Below are 20717 nucleotides of genomic sequence, written 5' to 3'. Positions count from 1 at the left end.
CTTATGTATCACTTGGCACTCAAATATTGCTCGAATACGTACGACCAACAACCAGTGCCTCGTTCATACTCGATCGACGAAGCGAGGCTGCGGCCGCCAGCAGGACTCGGGCTGCTCCGATTCTAACCGCTGGATTAGTGAACTAGCTGCCAGGCCTCCTCTCTTTGTGTAAGTGCCGATGGTTGGATTCCTGGACCTGATTTGCCAGGCGACATCATCGGCAGATGATGGCGGGGGGTGCCAACTCTATTTATGATGTCCGAGGCACAGTAGACAGTCACGGTGCCTTTCCAGGATTCTTGCCGCGCTATCTCACTCTGATCGACTTTGGCCTCATACAGGGGAGGGACGAGAAGCATGTGGTCGGTGATCGGCGTGCAATAATCGAGTCTCGAGGCACCGAACAATGTCACATTTTGGCAGGTTGCAATCACATGACGTGAAAAGCGAATGGATGTTGTGTGCTTGCCAAAATAGTCCCTTCGAGGGACGATTAAATATTGACATTAATTGCTAACAATAAGGTGGGACAAAACTGTGCCAAGGTCGAAGTATCAAGAAACGCCGCCTGCCCGGAGGATTCGCAGGACCTCCAGGCCGATGTGGCCCGATGCAGTTTGAAAGATGCTGTCGTCAAGAGGGGAGAAACAGGACCAAGACAATGCGCGCTGGTATCATCATGAGCTGGACATCCCGTCCAAGAAAGAAAACAAAACGCCGAGTCGTGTCATGCAAGTCCAGTGGGCCATGCCTGCCCTGCCTGGACGATACGATGCTGAGGAAAAATGCTGGGATGAATGAAGGTATGCTTGTAGAGGAAGCCATGACGTCCGGAGGGACGCGGCTGGAGGCCCACACGAACTTTCTCTGCGAAGCTCAAGCACTTCTCCTGCGACGCCCGCTGCGCAGCTCCTTCTCCGTCTCCATTAGCCGAGACTGGACCCAGGATCGCATGGCCTGGTCGCTGCGTACGCGCTCGCAGTTGAGCAGCTCAGTCAGCGCACGCTTGATGCCCTCATTGACATCAAAGAGTTTCTGCTCGCCAGCCGCCATCTCGACGATCAGTGTCTCGTCAAGCACAGGAGCCAGCGTGCTTAGTGGGCCAGAGTAGCCGCACTTGAAACTGGCAGATGGCGAAGATCTCCGGCGGCTTCGGGACGAAGTGGATGACGATGACGATGAAGAAGATGAGGAGTGGTGTCTCAACGTTGGAGGCGATGGCGTTGTGTCGAAAGCCCTGCTGGGAGAGCCGGAGGGAGAGGTCACGGCTGTCGAAGAGTTTGTATATGAAGGGCACAGATCGTGTAGTTGTTGGCACAACTCTTCATGCTGGTTGTGGAGGAGGAGGTACTTCTGCATGGCAAAGTCGCCACTGCCAGCGCCTGGATATTCTGATATCGTATGATGCGGCATTGTGTTGAGGTCTTATGTGTGACGAGGGATCTTGAGAGACAGTCGTAGTCCAACAAGTGACCTGGTAGCAAGGTTCCGTGTGCTTTTGCTAGGTAGAGCTCTATCGACTAGGTGGTCCGGTTTCGTTCTCGAGGATGGTTCCAGTTCTGAGGGCTGGCCTGAGGGGCGGTGCATATAAGAGAATACTTGTAGGGACGGCAACCGATCGCCAAAAGCTCCGCGGACGTCAGAATGTTATATCGTTATGGCGGTGGGATGATGTGCTTGCTTGGTAGCGGATCGACGATTGGGGGGTGGGCCTGGGTTTGGCGAAGAGTGGGTTTCGGGAGAGGTTGCGCAAGTGTGCCCTGCCGATCGCAATGGGTGTGTTCCTAGCCGTCCAGATGAGGCAGCTATGTGGACTGATTGCGCAATGGTGACCCAGAGTTGAGCAGGGAGTGACTTGCAACGGCGAGGATTAGTCGGTGAAGTGTTATGGTGAGAGGCTTTTGACTGCAGACACTCGAGGAACGAGAACAAGAGGCAATCAACTGGTTTTGTAGTTGCGAGCTTGTTCAGGAGGAGATTACGCAGGCGCTCGTGCGAAGCGATCAGGCCTGGGAGGACAAGCGATTTAAGAACGACCCGGCTAGATCCCATCCACCTGGAGCTCAGGCTTGAGATAACCTTGTGAAGGCGGGCCCGCCCAGGTGGCAGGGGCCGGGGGACCGACCGCTCTGTGATGGGGGAATTAGAGTTCCAAACTTGGCAGCACGACTGCGACGGCTGTGCAGGTTAGCTGAGCCGCGCTGGCCTGGACTCCTGCCGGGTCCCTTTTTTTCGCCTCGACCGTCGTCAGCTTGGAGGACGAGTGGCTTGGCTGGTCGAGACAGCGCTGCCCCGTCGCCGAATTGTGGCGCGCCTGTGCAGATTACCTCCGAGCACAACCCTCGGCGCAGGCCGTGCCAGACCGACGTGGGGCAAGCTCGAGATTGTCTGGCCTCATCCGTTGTGGTATGGTCGGAATGCGCAACGGCTGGTCCCAGCATGCCTGGAGATGCCTCTGGGATGGTGTACGGCCAGCGCTTGTGGTTGGAGTGGTCTGCCCTCTGGGTGGTGACACTGAAGACCTGCTAGGCAGGGGTCTCGTGTGCGAACTACTGGGCGATTCGCTCGCTCTTCACCTTGGCCAGCCCAAGAGAACATGGGCGGCGCACATATGGCATTCTGCACATGTTGGGTCATGTCAGAGATAACCAGACGGCCAGGACATGTCTATGGGCAACTGACGCCGAGGCAATACCACCAGAGCACCATGCGGGAGCTGGGTTCGTGCAGGTCCCTTATCAAGCCACAGCAACACACAGCAGCCGTCCCCATACTTGGGCAGCGGTGATCAGGGCATCTTTACCTTCGTGACTGCATGAGCGCTAGGTTAGCGACGGTCAGTCGGGACATTTCCCAGTGGCTGGGCCTTTACGGCAAACTCCCGCGCCTTGATCGCCATGGCAATGGCGACGAATGCGGGACTGGACAACCAACTCACTGTGTGGTAATAGTCTGCTCTAGTGGATGAAGCATGCACGACGGCGGCCAAGGCTTGGGCTTCGATCTTTTCGACGCTGGATTGCGGTTCAGACATGCCCGCTTATGCTTCTCTGAAAAACAGGGAGCGGGGGTAAGACATGGTAAAAGCGGGAGCCCAGACGTGTGATTGGAGCTCCAAACGAACAACAATGACGGGCGCCTGGAACCTTCACACGACTCTGCACAACTGCAAGTCGCTCCCTCCGAAGTCGACAGGCAAGATCCCACTTCGCGAGAAGACCATGTCCCTGGACAACGATCTGACAGCGCGGCAACAACTGCGGCTGAGCAGTTGACTGTACAAGGGCTGAGGTTATTCTTAACACTGAACGTAAGCAATGTGGGGAGGCGGCGGCTCATCTAGTCCTAGCAGGGGGTACCATCTCCGTGGTGTCGCTCGACTTATACGACTTGAGACGGTGCTCTATAGCCTACAACGACGTTCTCGCGACAGTCCTGAATATCTGGCTCGACTGCACAATCTGCGCAGTGGGCTTTTGAAGCATCCGGCAATGACTGAAACCTCAGAAGTTCCTGGCGGAAACCATCCTCCAGGATCTCGTTGCAAGGCTCGGGAGAGAGTGGAGCGGGAGTGCGCTGGCGGATTACGACTGCCCTATCGGGATGGCTTGAAGCGTCACGGTCGGGAGCCGGACTAGGGCCCCTGCGCCAATGGTGCGTGCCACGCTCCAGAGGCGGGGCAGCACTGCCGCCAGTTACTCCTGAACGGGGCGCTGATGCTGTTCTTGAGCCTGAGCTGAGCCGGTGGCTGGACTACGATGTGGCTGTATCGATGGATTTAGCTGGCCATTGTCTGACCGTCAGCCAGCCCGCGGCGCGACAGCGTCGGGATCCGTCGTAAAACTCGGAGCACCAAGGACCAACTGGGCAGGCCAAGGCCGAGATGAGGTAATCTCGCCATCATCTGGTGCTGACGACGTCTGGTGGGGGTTGTGCTGGGAGCGCAAATTGTCGCGGGGGCGTCTCTGGCCGGGCACTCCACATGGCCGCGGCGGAAGAGGGAGGAGGTTTGGGACGTGCCTGATCACCGCCGTGGTCAACCGCCTCCGGGTCTCCACGTACTGGTCGTTGTTTCACGGAAAGGGCTGGGCCTGCTCGGATGGAGCTTCCGTGCGCGGCTGCTCAGGCAGGAGCCGTGTGGCGCACGGATGTGGCAGAACCTGCACCTTCGCACCCAAGAAGCCCGATCTGTGGCTGAAGCTCCCGATCTCCAACGACCACGGCCACGCAGCCGTGATGTCATCCCCCTTCTGCCATCGCACATCTCAACCGATTTCCCAGCTTTGCCCTACCGCACGGCAATCGGCATCTCGTCTCCCAACACAGCAGTCGGCCAAGCACAAGAAGCACAAAGGGTCAGGTGCCCCTGAATCCTGCGCATGCCAGGCCGGACATCACCTCCGCCCCTGCTGCCACCTGCGCAGATCAGTCCTCAATGCATCACGACATGCCCGCAACCCCAGTTGGCAGCGTCGCGGATTCCTGATGTTGCACATAGCAATCACATCCTAGATTGGGCACGTTGGCCATCTGGGCCACCCAATTGAAACATGACAGGTTCCGCCACGTGGTCGGGGCATCGAGATTTGGAACTCTGGCCACTCGGCCGTGCCGTGCCGTCCGTCGATGGAGACGCACCACGCACTCACCCACCACCGATTACTGAGGACCACAGCACAGCATCAGCCAAGTTTCTAGGCATCAAGAAACGCTTCCTTGATAGCCCACTTGGGCTAAGAGAAAATCCGGTTTTCTCGTCAATGTGCCTCGCCTCTTAAGGGTCCATCAACCAGCACGATCTACAGACTAACACCCACTAGCTTCGAGCTTTTCGGCCGAGGGGCCTCCCACGACATCAAGAATGGCGTGAAGACAATCAGCAGCCAGACCTGGTGGGACAAATCGCCGTGCTCAAATCTAATGATGATGTCGGATCGTGGGACACTCTGGGCCCAGACATGGTAGTGCCCTGGACATGGATCCTTGCGTCCTTAGTATCTTTCAGTTTTCGTCATACACTACCATGTTCAAGGGAGCTATCCTTGCGATCGAGGGGCCGCCCTCGTGTAACACAACTAGTGTAGGTCAAGGGTTGACCTGTCACGACGGCATCCTCGGCAGACTTGTGGGTACGGGGAGCAAGTCCATATACGTCACTCCAAGCAAGGTAAAACATTGTCGCATCCCAACGCTTCGGGCGCATCACCATGAGCAGGACGGGAACAAGTAATCAAGGTGAATGGACTGTGTGGAAGTTTCCCAATTGGTCACCTTGGAGTGGCGCCTCCACACAGGGTCTACTGTCACGTTGTTGCATTGCCTTGCTCATTTTGACAAACAGCGCGATCTGCAGATGACAAAGTGACGTAACCCCTCCCTCAAGATATCGTTCCAGAAAGATATACCCTTGGTCCATGGAGGAGCTTCCCGGCAGCGTGCTAGCTACACCCCTCCAACCCTCCACAAGGATTTAAAAACACTGGGTTCTTGGATGATCCTGCATACAAGACAGATGCTGAGGGCGTACAGCATGCTGGCCGCTGTGGTGCAAACTTGCAGTTCCAAGTTGATTGACGGAGTAACGCCTCCTTACCATCCTTCGCCTCTGACTGCTCGTCCTACAATCGTGCTCAACGACTCGAGATCTTCGTCCTTGACACCTAGCGACTCATTGTCTGTCTTTTCGTAGAGCGTGCCGCCCTCGCCCCAGATGCGACGCAGCGTGAAGCCTGTGGCGTACGGTTTGCCGGCCTGCCAGCTCTGTTCCTCGAGTTGGCGGAGCTTGTCGAGCGGAGTGTGTTCGACCTGCCACTTGGAGGACGTCTGCTTCTCAAACTCTTGCAGGATGGCGTTGGGCGTGGTGACCAGAGACTGCACCTTGAGGGCCTTGCCGTACGCTGCTTCCGGGTGCCGGAGGGCTGCGACGACAAACTTGCCCACACTTGTAGTGTTTCCGCCATCGTCAGCAAACATCAAAGGTTATAGAAAGAAGAAAAGAAGCACTGCAGAGCGGTTGACACTTACTCGGGCATGCTCGTGAATCCAACCTTGCCCTCCCCGTCCCCAACAACGACAGCCCTCTTGCCCGCGACATCGTACCCGCCGTTCGCCTGGGCCTCTGGCACGGGGCTCAGGGCGAGGAACATGTCCAGATACGGGCCGGTCACGACATAGGTGACCTTGAGCCTCTTTATGTGGTCCCTGACGAAGGCGCGGACCTTGAGCTTGTTCTGGTGCGGCTTCTCATGCGGGCTCTTGACGGCGTCGTACTCAATGTCCGTGCCGTACTCGCTGGGGAGGAACCACTGCACACTGCTGTCTTGGTCCTCCTCGGCGATCCGCAGCAGCTCGATCTGGCTGAGCAGCGAGTCGCGCCCCAGCGCCGACACGACGGTGTTCTGCCCGCGGTACGCCGCGCGGATGTCGTCGGCGTTGTTGACGTCGCCCGTGACGACGTGCACTTTCCCCGTCGACTTCCACTCGCTCAGCAGCTTGTGCTTCGGGGTGCCCGGGGCGGCGGCCGCAGTGGAAGGGGATGTGAAGATTGTGACTTTAGCCGCGACGCCGCTGGAGATGATGGCCGAGGTGATGTACTGGCCGATGACGCCCGTGGCGCCGATGATGAGGACGTTGCCGGGAACGGCGGCGGAGGAGGAGGTTGATGATGCCATTGTGAGTTGTGGTGATGTTTGGAGTATTTTGGACAAGAGTGGGATTAGAAGAGGGTTGAGATCAGTGACGAGTTCTTGCACAGGTCACTTTGTGTTATAGTCGTGGTGGCTTTCAATTTCGTTCCAGGCAAAGGAGTATGAAGGGCGTGATACATGTCATGTAAAACCCCAGCTGACGATGTCCGATGCCGATGTTGCGTGATTCGTACCAAAAACGTGGGCGGGACAAAGTTACACCCCACCACCAAGGGCGCTTTATAATCCATGCAAACCGAAACCTACCCCCTTTTGAGCACGATTCCCTCTCCGCATATCGGAACTGGAATTGAGAGCACGAGTTCTCCGTTTACCCGCGAGCTCATGTCTGTGCGCGCCTTTCAATTGACATTTGTGGGACTGTATCTGGGTCTCTTTCTTGGACGCGGGGCGGCTGGGCGTGGCTAACTAAAGTTGTTGTCCAAGATGGGGGGAGCTTGTGGATCGATTTAAGTAACTCGCCTCAACTCCACTCTGTGTCAACAAGCCGAGCACGGGAGGGAAACATTTACTTAATCAAACAATAGCTGTACTGTTACAGCGAGGAACCTGGCAAATTCTGTTATGTTTTTGTCTTTTGAATTAGTTCCGGCGTATGACCTATCACTCTCCACATGGGAATGTGGATCGGGACAAGTTCGTGTCGAGTGGAGGAAGATGATCGAGGGCCGCAGTACCATGTTGTATTGGAAGCAAGATTACTCAGAACATGCTCGATATTGCATGGTAGTTGGATCAAAAGTGAGGGCACATTTGGAGAAATGAGATGTCCCGAGAGATACCGAGCTGGTTCGGCCACGAGAGAGGTCGACCGAAATGTTGAAAGTCTTTCTGACAAGCGCCACAGACCAATGGACAACACGACGACCGAAATGGAAACCTCGAGCCGCTGGGTTGAGTCTGCGCCGTCCTCTACTTCGAGAGGCTTTGCTGTGTGGCTAACATGCATCCCTAGAGACTGTATAGTTTAGAAGGTGTGCTTTCCACATACTTCGTAGATTTACGCTTTCTCATGTGTTGTGCAAACTTCCTAAACAGGACGTCGAAGTGTCCCCGTGGATCTGCGACAATATCAGATCCAGTTTCCGCATTCAAAGCAACAAAACTCCACGGCTGACGACGCCGCCCCTGCACGCTTATATGCTATCGTTCACGACATTGCTACTGGCCTGGCCTGGTGATAGTGCCGCATCGCAATTAACCAACCTCCGAGCTCGAATAGCATTCTCTGTATGAAATGACCAGATCCTCCGTCTTGGTAGGTTGACAACCTACACATACGCAGAACAGGCCCAGTCTTACCTTCTCTGGGACTGCTAGCGAACTAGGGTCTTGATTACCGAATTGGGATAGGGATTGTGACTACGAATGCCGGATGAGCTGTCTGTTCAGTGCAACTGTACATAACATTTTGGACCAGGCCTTGGTTTTTGGAGCGCGACTGTGTCGGTCGATTCTTTCCGCATGCTGGTCCTCAACTTGATGGGAACCGCCCCATCATGAAGCATTTTTATCTGTGCTCCTTGCGAACATTGGCGTGAAGGACGACCAAAGCCAGCTCGGATGGCCGACTTCCGTATTGGGATGTGCCTCGGCTCACATGTGCAGTGGGCGCAGCGCTGATGGGATGACCGAGACGTCAGTGTCAGGACGCTAAAAAGTGGCGCTACGGCAGGGGCTAACCCGTTGGACCCCCTGAAGCCTTCCAGTATCTGCTGTGTCGGCTCCCCGGCTGCCAACTTGCACTTACACGTGCCAACCCTTAACCGCACCATCCGAACTGCTTGGCTTCATCCTCCTCTACCCGGCCCTGACGCTCCTTTTCCTTCACGACAACCCGTTCCTCGCGAATGCCTCTTGCCCCCAACAGCAGCGCCAATCTCGCCTCCAAGTGTGCCGACACGCTCCTCTGTTGGCTGCGCACCCTCCCGCTCTGGGCCCTCGTCATTGCCCTCGTCCTCCTCGGCGCCCTACGTTCCCGGCTCGTCGCCTTGTTCACCAGCCGGCCCAGCGAGTCTCGTCGAGTACCCAGCACAGGCACGGGCGGCGGCGGCGGTGCTACACGCAAGACCAGCTAGATTCCTGACACGAGGACTACACACACACGAACACAATCCGGGCTCGCGCAACACCAGGCCTCTCACTCAACATGGCCTCCTCGGCAGGCGCGATGCGGCGCATCACGCGCGTCGCCGGCCCGGTTCTGGTCCCGGCGCTCGCGTACGGCGCATACAAGGTCGACCTGGCGCTGCAGCTCAAGAAGTTCCTGACCGGTCCTGGGAAATGGAGTCGGCTGTTCGCGCTGGTGGTGCTATTGTTCAACTGGAAGAGCCTGCCGTTTGCGTGGAGTGTACGTTTGTCCCTCTCTCCCTTTCTCTCTCTGTCATCCCCACCTGCGCTGCTCTTCCCCCCGTGCCGTTTTCTCTTGAAGAACTACAAACATGTTAACACGAGCAACCTCCCTGAAACAGGTCCGCGTCCTCGGCAACATGATCCAGCACTTCCTCATCCGGCGCCCACACTCGCACTCGCCAGACAAGCTCTTCCACCCGGTCATCAGCACGACGCACACCTCGCTCATGGAGGTCGACTACAACATCCACAAGTCCAACTCGACCTACTTTGCCGACCTGGACGTCAGCCGCACGCACCTGGTCGCGCACCTGCTCGCAAGGGGTTGTCACCTGGCGGGCAACAACGCCAAGACCGGGCTCGTCCTGGACCCGACCACGGGCCGGCCGGCCAGGGGCAAGTTCGGGGTCATGCTGGGCTCCGTGTCGTGCTCCTTCAAGCGCGAGATCAGGCCGTTTGCCAAGTACGACATGTACTCGCGCGTGCTCGCCTGGGACCGGAAGTGGATGTACATTGTCACGCACTTTCTCGAGCCGGGCCTCGCCGGCGGTAGCGGCAGCGGCAAGCCGCTCCCCGCCGGGTGGGAGAAGAAGGTCTACGCGACCGCCATCAGCAAGTACGTGTTCAAGATTGGCCGCCTGACCGTGCACCCGGCGGTCCTGATCGGGGCGAGTGGGCTCCTGCCGGAGCGGCCCGGCGGGTGGGTCACTGCTACTCCGGAGAGCAGCAGCAACAGCAGCGGCGTGTCGACCCCTCCTAACGGTGCTGGTGCCCAGCCCGACAGTGCACCAGTAATAGAGGAAGATAAGGAGGCAAAGGTGCAGGCCAACGGCTCAGCAGACGCGACAGAGGGGACCAACGGCGCCGCGAAGCCCGCGGAGCCAGTTGCCGCCGCTCCGTCAACCACGGCAGAGAGCGGAGAAGACACCTACGGGGCGGTGGGTGGTGAGTGGGACTGGCGCCGCACCGAGGCTGAGCTGCAGCGCGGGCTGGCGTACGCGAGCCACTTTGCCGCGCTCGAGGGCTTGCACGGTGAGTTCCGCGGCACCGAGGAAGGCATGCTGGGCCGGTTCTCGCTTGGTTAGAGTTGAGAGGTTGAGTCTTGCATTGGGCTCGGTCGCAAGGGGGATCTCACTTTCACTCGTTCTTCTTTCTAGAAAAGGGGGGAGATTGTGCCGTGCCTCGTGGCAACAGAGCGACTTCTGATTTTTTTCTTCTTCACTTGCGATGACAAAGGCACACTCACGCAAATGGAATTTGTGTTTGTGGTGAAGTCGGTCGTGTCGGTGTTGGCATATCCCGAGCTCAGCACGTACATGTCCCCCCCATCCGACGTCCTGTTTAGCTAGCTTGCATGCATACGTAAGCGTACCTAAGATTTCTATCATAGAAAGAAGATGGGATGAGCGATTGGTTTCATACACCATGTATATACAATTTTTTTTTATAGCGCCAGAGGGACAGATACAAAAGGCGCCAGACAAGACGCCTATAGACGTAGAGACACAACCCCCCGATTAGAAGAATTACACGTCGAGAGAAATGCTAGACCCGTTCATGATAGTTGTTAATGACCTTTGAATGCGCGGGTCGTCTGGCTTGTGTAATCAAGTATCGAACGAGGTCGTCCGGTCTCACGGGCAGTTGTGCTCCTTTTGCTCTTACTCTTGGCCTGCGGCAGATGGGGCAACCTGATTAAGCAATGCTGATTCCCACCCCAAAAGGATTCTATAAGACGGAACTGGGAAAGCTTGTCACAAGCACCCGCTGGAAAAACGCGTCGTCATAACTCGAGTGTTGCGACCAGACTTGCGATGGATTTAACACCGATGACACAACGCAACTGCAATTTCGAGACCCCCGTCTAAGCTACTACCAACATCGAGCCCGATATGCTGTTGTATACACGTGATCCAGGTGTCAGTGTGGGGAGAGGGACAGGCACGATAAATTCTTGGGCATCACACACATCCTTCGCGTAGGACTAACGAGAGTTCAATTGTGACGCTACGTGAACACAGAAACGACAATAATGGGGGGGATATCTGAATAAGTAACCACGGCCTCAACCGGACTTTAGGCAGTCTTTTCTTGTACTGCTTCCGTCCATCCAAGCAAACTTCATGTTCATGTTGTCGCCTTCTCCAGCTTCCACGCCTACACTCCCCTTTCACGGCCTCTCGAGAATTTAGAGAGCCATGACGACAGCAGCGGCGGCCAGGCCGAGCGCGGCGCCATTGCGGATGGCACCGGCAGGAGTGGCGGAGGGAGTCGGGGTGCCAGACTTTGTGGCGGAGGCGGTGGGGACGAGGTTGCCGAGAGAGCTGGTGGCAGCGCCGATGGCAGCGGTGGCGGAGCTGACCTTGCTGGAGACGGCATCGCCAACGGCGCCGGCGGCGACGGCAGCGCAGATCTTGCCAGAGATCTCGAGGGTGGCTGGATAGCAGGGGCAGTCAGTACTTTGCTTTTCGACCCCCTCAGGGAAGCACACAAGAGGCATGAGACAACTCACCAGTCAGGTCAGAGACCTCAGTGCAGCTGGTGGCGACACACTGGGTGCCGGCAGCGGTAAGCTCGTCGGCCTTCTTGCACTGGCAGACAAGGTCGGTGGTGCTGCAGCCAACCGTGGCGGCAGCCTTCTGGATGCATGGCTGGGCGCACTTGGGGACGGAGGCGACGAGCTCCTGGAGGCTCTGGGCGGTCGCGGCAGCGACAAAGAGGGAGAGGACGACAGTCTTGATCTGCATGTTGGCGGTGGTGTGTGTGGTGAAAAGGGTGTCGAAAGAGTGTGTGTATGTGATTAAAAGCTTTGGCGAAACAAACAACTTTTTGTTACAAGGCTGACGAAAGTGATGGTGACTGGAGAAACTGGAGAGAGACAGACGAGGCGGGAAAGACGAGGAGGGCCGGGGACCTCCCCTCGAGTTATATGGGATCTGGCGATCCGAATATGGTCACCATGCTCGCCCAAGCCTGCAAGTGTTTCGACTCGAACTTCGAGACAACTCCACTGAGCCCACCTACGGGGATGTGATCCCCTGGCAGCCGTACTGCGCAGCCCAGGGTCGGGAGCTCGAGGACCCGCCTTGCGGGTGTTCCTACGTAGCGCGGCAGGGGTTGGACGCGTGAGGACCCCTGCATCGGCCTCCAATGATGAGCAGTCCGTCGGTTGCTTGGACCTCGTGCTGGGCTCGTGGGTGCCATTGATGGCGATGCCCACGGAGAGCTAGCGGAGCGCCGCCTGGCAGTCCGGCGCCGAGCTCGACTCGCCGTCTTGGCAGCAGGATGGTGTTTCCCCATTGTTTTGCCATGGACCTGATGATCGACAAGCCGACGGAGCCTACTGCAGACGGTGCCAGTGGAAAGTGGACGGACTGTACGAATGTGCATCCCCCACCGATACGACGATGGACCTCACGCTCCGGTGCGGAGGACAAACATCCATGGACGTCGTGAAAGGGGGGCGGCCGGACTCAGGGCCGTTAGGGTTGTCGTATGTGCATGGTAATAATCGAGAGTTTGGACGATCGCACTTGACAAGCCCAGTCGCGCGGGCAAGGGGCCTGCTCTGCTGGAGCTTGTCCGTCATGACCATCCATGTTGAAGGAAAACCGCCTGGGTGAACTCCACAGAGGTTTTTTTGAGGGGCAAGCTCCTCCTCCAAATTCCCACCGTGCGCACCAGCAGACCCAAGCAGGCAATCAAGCTTCATGCAGGGGCTGGCATCGTCGACCGGGGTGTCCCCTGGTAGCTCAGGAACATGGCTCAGGGGCACACATTCGGAGGCGTGCTTGAATCATGCCAGCATTGCGTAGTGTGGGGGAGGATAGAGGGTAGCCGCGATTGCTGGAATACATACTGTACTGTGCCTTGGAGGCTGATCCTCCGCAATGGTGTGTGTGCGTTTCACGACGGCGATTCTTGTGCTGTTTCAATGTGAGAAGCACACGGCGCGTTGGTCGTGGGCGGCTGTGACCCGAAATCGGGCAAAACGGGGCGCGGATGGAGGAGGGCAAGGGGGGAAAAAGGTGGAAGAACGGATGGCGTGAGCACAAGGGGCCCCAGATACAGATACGGGTCGGCCCAAGTTGCGTGCAGCCCGCCCCGGTGGGAGAGGAAGATGCGGATCTACACGATTGCAATGGGCGAACAGGTTGTATGATTGAGCTACTGCGTGCGTGTTGTAACAGTCCCCAGCCCAAGGGTGCAAGGATCATCCGAGCACCAACAGCGGAGGAAAAGTGAGGATAAGAGTGAGTGGGCAAGGCGCGCGCGCCAGTCCGTGCAGTGCGCAAAGTGGTGTGGGTTGTGCAGTGCCTATCACGCTGGTCATGACTAGCAGAGAGCGAAGATCATGTCAGCAGCAGCGTCAAGTCGTCCGTTCGTGGGCGATCTCAGGGGGTGAGTGAGCATTTTGGGCACCTAAGGTACTGTAGGACGACAGCAGCAAGGCGTGGTTCGTGACTGATGATGAGCGGCGTACGAGTTAGTTACGTACCTGAAAGGCATCTGTGCTGTTTTGCTGTGCTGCCCAGTGCTGCCTTGCCGGCCGGGCTCTTCGTCTTCATGTCTTGTTCTGTTTCCATCATGATGGGACCGCGACTTTGCAAATCCATCCCCATCCATGCTCCGCTCCCGCTATACCGAGTATATGTCCAATGGCACCTCCAAGCAAGCAAGACGGCGGCTGTTCGGGGTTAATTAGCCCACTGCCCTTGTCTGTCTGTCCATTGCTGTGAAGTGCGTTCGCATCCCCGCAGCCGAGAGAGCGAGCGGCACAGCGCTTGCCGAGCACGACTCCTCCTTCCCTCCCACCAGCCAAGCGCAAACGGCACCTTCCCGAGCGCCTCCTCCTGGGGCCCATGACAACATAACTATTGCCGAGAATGGAGACTCAAAAAATCACCCCGGGTGGGCTACTAGTGGTTGACCTAGGACAGGACAGGACAGGACAGCAACCTGTGCGGACAATTATTGGCATCTGTCAAATCAGCTTGGTGGCGCCAGCGGACCCTTTTGTCTAGCTCGTGCAGGAACCCCCATACTAAAACCTCCGAGCGGGCAGGTCTGCCCACAGCCTAGTGGGTGTGATGGTACAGTAACTACTACATGGCTCTTTTGGAGCATGATTCTGCACGATACAGCACAGGTAGAATGGGAGCGTTCCCGAAACGAACCCACGAGTGGCACACAGAGTGGAGAAAGTTGCAGCAAAGCCGGTCTAGCCTCCGGAGCGCCGCTCCATGGGATACGGTATGCCCACAAGTTGTGAGCATGCCGAGCTAGGTTAACGTACGTTCGCAGTAAGCTGTGCTTGACCCGCCCCGCCCTACCTATATCATCCTGAGCTAGCCGTGCTGCGACCCGCCTATATCAACCTGAGCTGTTGGAGTTATCGGACCACGGGGCGCAACAAGGGTGTCGCTCTTGGCAGATGATGGAACTCGAGGACGGACAACGGGCAAGCAAATCAAAGCAATCGAGGTTCTGCTCCCCCGATTGCAACTGCTACCCTTAGAGTATGCCGCGCAAAATATGAGCCAGAAGAGAGGGGGGAGGCGACAAGCCCCAATGCTTCGTGCTGGGCAGAGCTGCTTGTGATTCTCAAGTCCCGCGCAAGCTCCATTGCCGATATCGTTTGTTTGAGAGGACGACTCAGCCAGAGCGACATTCCATTGTGAAAAAGCCCATGCGACACCCATTCCTCACATATTTGGGCTCGATATTGCAAGCTCCAGCACTCTAGCAACCGTCTGCCGGCAAGCCTATTCACGAACCAAATTTCTTGTTATGGGCTTCCAGCTTTCGATCTAGTAAAGGTTTCCGCGCCAAGGGGTGCCAAGCGGGCATGTTTCCAGGGCTCATTGTCACATGTGTTGTCCCGTATCAAAATGGAGCCCGTGGCCAGTCTGCATTGCTGCTCCCATTCACTGCCCGTTGGCAAGATTATCGCGCGACAGCTGTTGTGGATCCCTGTGCTGACCAAGTGACATGTCACCCAAGGGGTGTGCCAGGCGTGGCTATCCGAACTGGCTCGAAGCAGCAACGCCCATAGCCGTCTTTATGATTCTTCATCTCTAAGTGTTTATTTGAGTCTGTATTGAATGAAAAAGCAGCGCGACTTGGGATAGATAGAGTGGATCAGTTGACGTAGCGCGGCCAAGGCGGCCACATGTAGCCGATAATCCACACTCCTCGCCATGCAGCTGATGATCTGTCAGGGCAATGTGCCCAGAGCCGACAAACCTGACCGTAACCTGAACGCCTTTGCAAACAGTTGGTATCCCAAGCAATAGAATAATTGTGTACACCGGAAAAGAAAGGAAGCCTGGGTGGAAACCCCGGGTTAAAGCCGCTCTCGGCAAGTGATGTTGCCATCATGCATCATTGAGAAGGAAGGAGGAAGGTAGGAAGGGAGGAACGGTCAAGTTAAGCCGTCCAGTGATTCCTGCCATGGGAAACGAGCGGAAGTGTTGCAATGCATCCAGCCAGTCAGTTCATCATTGACCGAATGCTGGCGACCATGGGGTTCTGCTTGGCGCTGCCCAGAGCGGGCGCGAGACCCGAAGTGCGCTGCCTCTTCCATGCGGCGACCATGGCGTCCATGTAGGTGTCGCGCAGCGAGCCATCGGCGGCGTCCTTGGAGCACTCGGTAATCTGAGACATAATCTCGCTGGTTGTGGCGTGCTGGGCATCAATGACCCGCTCGCAAAGGAGGTAGGCGACGACATTGCGATGGCAAAAGGCAAGCGACTCAGTGGGGAAGTTGAAGCGGTAGGCAAAGAGATCGATGCGGACCAGCGAGTTGCTATTGATAGATGTTAGAGGCTGAACTTGTGTGAAGCACTGCATGCAAGGGGGGCCAGGCGGGTGTAAGTGACAAAAGTGGGGCCATAGTAAGCTGAGTGTTGGTGAGGTGCACAAAGTGGTTGCGTGTAAGTGGTTGATTAGTCCGAGGGACTCACTGTTTGGCGCAGAGGAAGAACTTCTCGTCTGTAACCTCGCCCTGCGTCTCATCTTCGAGGACCTGGCGGAGGCCACCTTTGACCACGGCTTTGTAGCTGTCGAGGATCGAGGGGGCAGTCTGAGAGTCTGTGAAGAACTCCTCGACAACTTTGTCGACGCAGTGGGATTCCTGGTTAATGCATTAGAAGTGCGCAGACGGTGCTCGGATGAGGAGAATTGAAACTCACGGCAGAAGCGTCGATGCGGATGGACCGCTCAAAGCGGATTTTGTTGTTGCCAGCATCGAGTTGGCTCATGGACCGGACCGAGTTCTCATGCTTGTCCAGCTGGAGGCTGGCCATCTTCTCCATCATGCGGACCTGCTCATAGGCAAAGCGCTCCTTGCCGTGCAGCTGGGAGGCCGGAAGAGTGCTGTCGCTGATGACGTTGCCCATTGCTGCGGTGTTGCGGAAATCGGACACGGAGAGTCGGGGACTTGGGACTGGCGAAGTTGGCAGGCAGAGATGTGCGGACGAAACCTCTTGCTCAAAGTGGACTCTTGGGAGAAGCTGTCGGAGAGTTTGCGGGCAGTGATGTTGCCGGTGCCGTGCCGCCTCGGTTCTTTATATCCCAGACGGCCAGAGCAGAGAGCACTGCCTGGCTGACTGGGTCTGTCTGCGCGGGTGGTGGGCCGTCGATGAAATGCTTGGCAGCATCGCTATAAAGTCCGAAAAGTCCTGAGGCGGGCTGGAACGAGAGCGAACCCGGCGGGGATAGGATCAGCAACCGGCAAGTGCCTGCTTAGACAGAAGATCTGGCGTTGGGGGCGGTTCCGCCGTAAGCCTTACGCCCATTCGGTGGAGCGGAGTCCGGATTGGCTGTTCCAGTCATCGCATGGCTTCCAATGGGCCAGCCCCACGAGAATTGCGTGGTGTACTGTGGCAGCCGCGCTGCGACCGGTGCTATGACAGGCATGATGCCATGCCCTGTATGGCAACGGGGCCCAGCATGAAATGTAAGTCGAGATGTCGTTCGCGGGGCAATCCGCCTGTGGGCTGCGGGGTGGCCTGCCCTAAGGGGGATCTTAGAAACCAACGAAGGACAGTCTTGTCAACGTAAGAAGTCCACCGTGAGGCAGTGACCTGGCTACAAGATGAGGGCAGCAATGCCAGATTGTCGACGTCGAAGCGGTCCAGGTTAGGCAGGCACCGCCGTTGGTTTCCATTTCGAGAAGTCGCTCCTCCCTCGGGTGCTCCTCGTCACCCTGGCCAGACCAGACTGGCGGCATGCATCTCGTTCGCTCTTCAGTCACGTCTCCATGCCATCCTTGAACTTCGCCTGTCGGCGAGGCCAATGCCTCCCCGGCCCGAGCCGACGCATCGAACCACTGAAGCCAACAGCATTTGCAGACAAAGCCCCGAAGCTCCCGCATGCCGCGATGCTATGGGAGATCCACGCGCTTCCGGTGGCGGCTTTGACATTAAGCTCTGGCAGCAGACCTTCCGGACTCGTCCCCTGCCGAGACAGCCAAGCACGAGGTTGTGCCATATCAGTGATTCGGCCCCGAAGAACATCGACAGACAGGCTGCGGGTCGTCCCGCTACCTCTACACCAGGCAACGATCTTCTTGAATGGCACCAACATCGAGTAAAGCCCACCAGCATCTTTTCTTTTCATCACCTTTGGAAAGCCACAATCGATCGACCTGGAGATCTGCAACGGAGCCAGGCACAGCCATGACAACAAATGGTACGGCGGTCAAGTCTGGTTTCCCCTCAAGCCTCACAGTCCCATCGCTAGCCTTTTCCCACGAAACACATAAGGCAGTGCCAGGCTCCCATATCTGGGAACTACGCGGCAATACGATCTTACGCATCTGCTTTAGGACAACCCTGCGTGTCCATCTGAATTCCCTTTCCGGTGCACACACGTCCCGAACCAATCAGGTTGTTCTTTGCTGCCCTTTTCGGTGCATTGGGGCTAATATTCGGCCAGTCAGACCATAGACTGTGCGGGAGCCGCCCCATAGCTTAGTGCGTCAGTGTCTTTGGAATTACTGTAACTCGAGCGCCACACAAAATACGAGCCAGAAACAGGTTGTGACAAGGGGTCACTCCTACCACTCCAACGAAGTCCCACGTCCGGAGGGAGGAAATTGGCTTCAGAGTCAACGGAACGCCTGACTTGTCGCTGTCGACAACAATAGAAACATGCCGCTACTGCAAAGTGCGAGGGTTTGGAGGTCGCCTGAAAAGTTGGAATCGCCCCCTCCTCTTTTCGGAAACGCCGAGAAAGTAACATTTCAATGAGCAGACGGGCAATTCTGGACAGCATGCCAGTTGTTGTGGCTGCGTTGGGGCATGTGAAATACACAGAAGATTGTGCGCCCTTCCAAGTGAACCCACCAGAACGCTCATTCCGCTCTTGAGCTGCTGCTGTTTGTTGGCGGCAAGATTTCTGCCACGCTCGTATACGCTATTTTTCATTATTATTGCTAGGGAGAAAGGGAGAAAAACATGGTCTCATTACTTTTCGTTCATGGCGCGCGCGATTGGAAGATCTCATCTCTTCATAACACCCCACCACTTGTGCAGGGTTTCTAAAGCTGCGCCGAGCCATTGCTGTGGTCCTCGACCTCGCAGTAGGCCTTGAATGTGGTGAACTCGTCCTCGGCGCCACCCTCAGACTCGAGGATGAGCTCTGCTGTCGCACCGACAAAGTATACGTAGCCTTCCTTGATCTCCTCCGTCTTCGCACCAACCGAGATCTTGCCCTTGCCACCAGTGCAGATGACGATGCTGGGGCCGTCAATTGGGTCGAATGTGGCTTTAGCGGCATCCCCTCTGAGCACCGTTCTGATGACGCTGAACTCGTCGATCGGGGGATCATACAGCTGAGCCTCGGACCCGGAGCTGTAAGCTTTGCGGTTTAGTACCACATAGGGATACTCCTTGGGCGTCATCTTTTGGGCCTCGGGGGTGCGTAGTTGTAAGTGAGGAGGTCGACGAGGGTCTGCACGTCCTTAAATTTTGGAGTGAAGCCGGCACGGACAACATTGTCGCTGGCAGCCATGCACTCGATGATGTCTCCAGAGACGTAGGCGTGGATGTCGTCGGCCTGGAGGAACATGGCCTCACCAGGCTTGAGCTGGACGTAGTTGAGGAAGAAGAGAACAAATAGACCAATGTCGTCGGGGAACTGCTTGTTCAGGCGAGGGACCAGCTCGGCCAGGACAGAGCCTGGGGTGGCCTCGACGCCGCCGTCCGCGAACTCGGCACCTTTGCTCTCAGCGTCTGCGACAAGAGCCTTGGCGGCCTTGGAGATGTCATCTTGCGAAGACTTCATCAAAGCAGCAAAGGCATCCTTCAGGAGCTGCTTGTTCTCTGGAGTCGGCTCAGAGGAGTCGCTGCCCGCTTGGCCACGGACTGTCTCGATGAAGGACTTGGCAGTCTCCTCGCCAACTAGCTCTCGCAGTGCTGGTAGGGCCGAAAGGAAGTGGGCGATTTCGGCAAGGGGTCGGAAGCCACAGAGGCCCTCAAAGTCGGTGATGGCCAGGGCCATCTCGGGCTTGTGGTTGTCATCTGGGTAGTTCTTGGGGTCTCTTGCGTGGAGCTGTTCGGCAAGCTTCTTGTTCGGGTGAGCTTGGATGGAGAGGGCTTTGTTTATGGAGAGGACCTTGAAGAGGAAGGGCAGCTTTGAGCCATAGCGGGCCTGGACTGAAGGGGCGAGTAGCATGCGGTTGCCCTCGACGAGCTCGAGTAAGGAGCGGCCGGTGGTATAATCTCTGGAGGGATTGGACGGGTGGGTGCCCATCCACAGCTCGGCGTACGGCTTGTCGGACTGGATATCGAAGGAGCCCGAGGGCGTGGCGGCGGCGAAGCGGGCGGCGGACGAGTCGGAGCCGATCTTGCCCCAGTCGTAGGAGTTGACGCCGCATTGGAGTCGGATCAAAGGGTTTGGCAGCATCTTGGCGATTTCGAGTTGTGAAGTCTTGAGTAGTGGTGCTGGAGGAGCGGACGCAGATCGATGCTCACTAAGGGTGGGGTGATTCCAGGGCGAATGGCATAGAGGAGGAGCCGCGTTCTAGATCTCTCGGGGAATGGCCGAGGAACGTAATAAGGCGTCGTTGTAAGTGAGGGCCGGCTCAAACAAAAGTTGCAATGGAATCCGAAGCACAAGATGGCAACCCCTCCACTGGACGCCAGCTCGACGACGACGTAGCGTGCCCCACTGCACCTTCCAAGGTTTCCTTTCTTTGGTTCTAGGGAGCTGCGACATGGTTCTAGGGGTGTACCCGCAGCCAGGTGGGCGCGGTTCTGAGCTGGCCCGGCTTAGATAAGCCCGCCAGGCTGCCCTGGTGGCGGCGTCGTCGTCCCTCCAATTCCCCCGCTTCCAGCCCCAATCTCCAACGGCCACTGGACGGATGCACGAGATGCATGGATGGATGATGGGGATGCGGTCAGGACTGGCCGTGGCTGGATGTGGCCGCCCTTGGCATCTGTGAGACAACCAGCCGATACCATGTTGACGCAAGCACCTGGACTGCTGCACCTTTTAGGCATTGAATCCGTTTCTCTTTGGCCTGGCAGGACCTGTTGTCCACGAGATTGTATTCTGAACTGCCCTGCCCAGCAGGGCAGAACAAAGTGGTGATTGATAACTAGAGGTAGCCGCCGTTGGATGCTGATTCAGTTTGAAGGTTGGCCTACCGGT

The 20717-nt window shown here is 57.0% G+C and overlaps 6 protein-coding genes across 6 annotated transcripts; 1 reads left to right on the top strand and 5 right to left on the bottom strand.

Annotated features, from left to right (window-relative positions):
* Nucleotides 1–480: 480 nt before the first annotated feature.
* On the bottom strand, nt 481–1530 carry B0I36DRAFT_148415 (uncharacterized protein). Its single transcript, XM_046148478.1, has one exon. It carries the CDS (start codon nt 1411–1413, stop codon nt 877–879), a length of 537 nt encoding a protein of 178 aa, XP_046008936.1. The 5' UTR covers nt 1414–1530; the 3' UTR covers nt 481–876.
* Nucleotides 1531–2172, bottom strand: B0I36DRAFT_148414 (uncharacterized protein). Its single transcript, XM_046148477.1, has one exon. The coding sequence runs from the start codon at nt 2050–2052 to the stop codon at nt 1648–1650; it is 405 nt and encodes a 134-aa protein (XP_046008935.1). The 5' UTR covers nt 2053–2172; the 3' UTR covers nt 1531–1647.
* Nucleotides 2173–2439: 267 nt separating this feature from the next.
* B0I36DRAFT_351695 (uncharacterized protein) lies at nt 2440–3638 on the top strand (the record flags this gene model as incomplete). The annotated part of the gene is made up of 3 exons (XM_046157035.1): nt 2440–2508; nt 2952–3070; nt 3410–3638. 3 exons carry the CDS (start codon nt 2440–2442, stop codon nt 3636–3638), a joined length of 417 nt encoding a protein of 138 aa, XP_046008934.1.
* Nucleotides 3639–5589: 1951 nt separating this feature from the next.
* Nucleotides 5590–6671, bottom strand: B0I36DRAFT_351694 (NmrA-like family protein; the record flags this gene model as incomplete). The annotated part of the gene is made up of 2 exons (XM_046157034.1): nt 5590–5941; nt 6025–6671. The coding sequence occupies 2 exons, from the start codon at nt 6669–6671 to the stop codon at nt 5590–5592; spliced, it is 999 nt and encodes a 332-aa protein (XP_046008933.1).
* Nucleotides 6672–15551: 8880 nt separating this feature from the next.
* Nucleotides 15552–16459, bottom strand: B0I36DRAFT_365389 (uncharacterized protein; the record flags this gene model as incomplete). The annotated part of the gene is made up of 3 exons (XM_046159126.1): nt 15552–15867; nt 16025–16194; nt 16253–16459. The coding sequence occupies 3 exons, from the start codon at nt 16457–16459 to the stop codon at nt 15552–15554; spliced, it is 693 nt and encodes a 230-aa protein (XP_046008932.1).
* A 2144-nt stretch (nt 16460–18603) lies between these two features.
* On the bottom strand, nt 18604–19970 carry B0I36DRAFT_375801 (mannose-6-phosphate isomerase; the record flags this gene model as incomplete). Its single annotated transcript, XM_046160400.1, has 2 exons — nt 18604–18975; nt 19011–19970. 2 exons carry the CDS (start codon nt 19968–19970, stop codon nt 18604–18606), a joined length of 1332 nt encoding a protein of 443 aa, XP_046008931.1.
* Nucleotides 19971–20717: the final 747 nt, after the last annotated feature.

The sequence above is a fragment of the Microdochium trichocladiopsis genome, assembly GCF_020744255.1.
Source record: "Microdochium trichocladiopsis strain MPI-CAGE-CH-0230 chromosome Unknown B0I36scaffold_8, whole genome shotgun sequence".
In the NCBI taxonomy this organism is placed as follows: Eukaryota; Fungi; Ascomycota; class Sordariomycetes; order Xylariales; family Microdochiaceae; genus Microdochium; species Microdochium trichocladiopsis.
Note: the sequence above shows the minus strand (reverse complement) of the source record. Positions and strands in the feature narration are given on the sequence as shown.

Excerpts from the sequence above, each read along its gene's own strand:
- B0I36DRAFT_148415 (XM_046148478.1), bottom strand. The coding sequence starts at position 1,413 with ATGCCGCATCATACGATATCAGAATATCCAGGCGCTGGCAGTGGCGAC.
- B0I36DRAFT_148414 (XM_046148477.1), bottom strand. The coding sequence starts at position 2,052 with ATGGGATCTAGCCGGGTCGTTCTTAAATCGCTTGTCCTCCCAGGCCTG.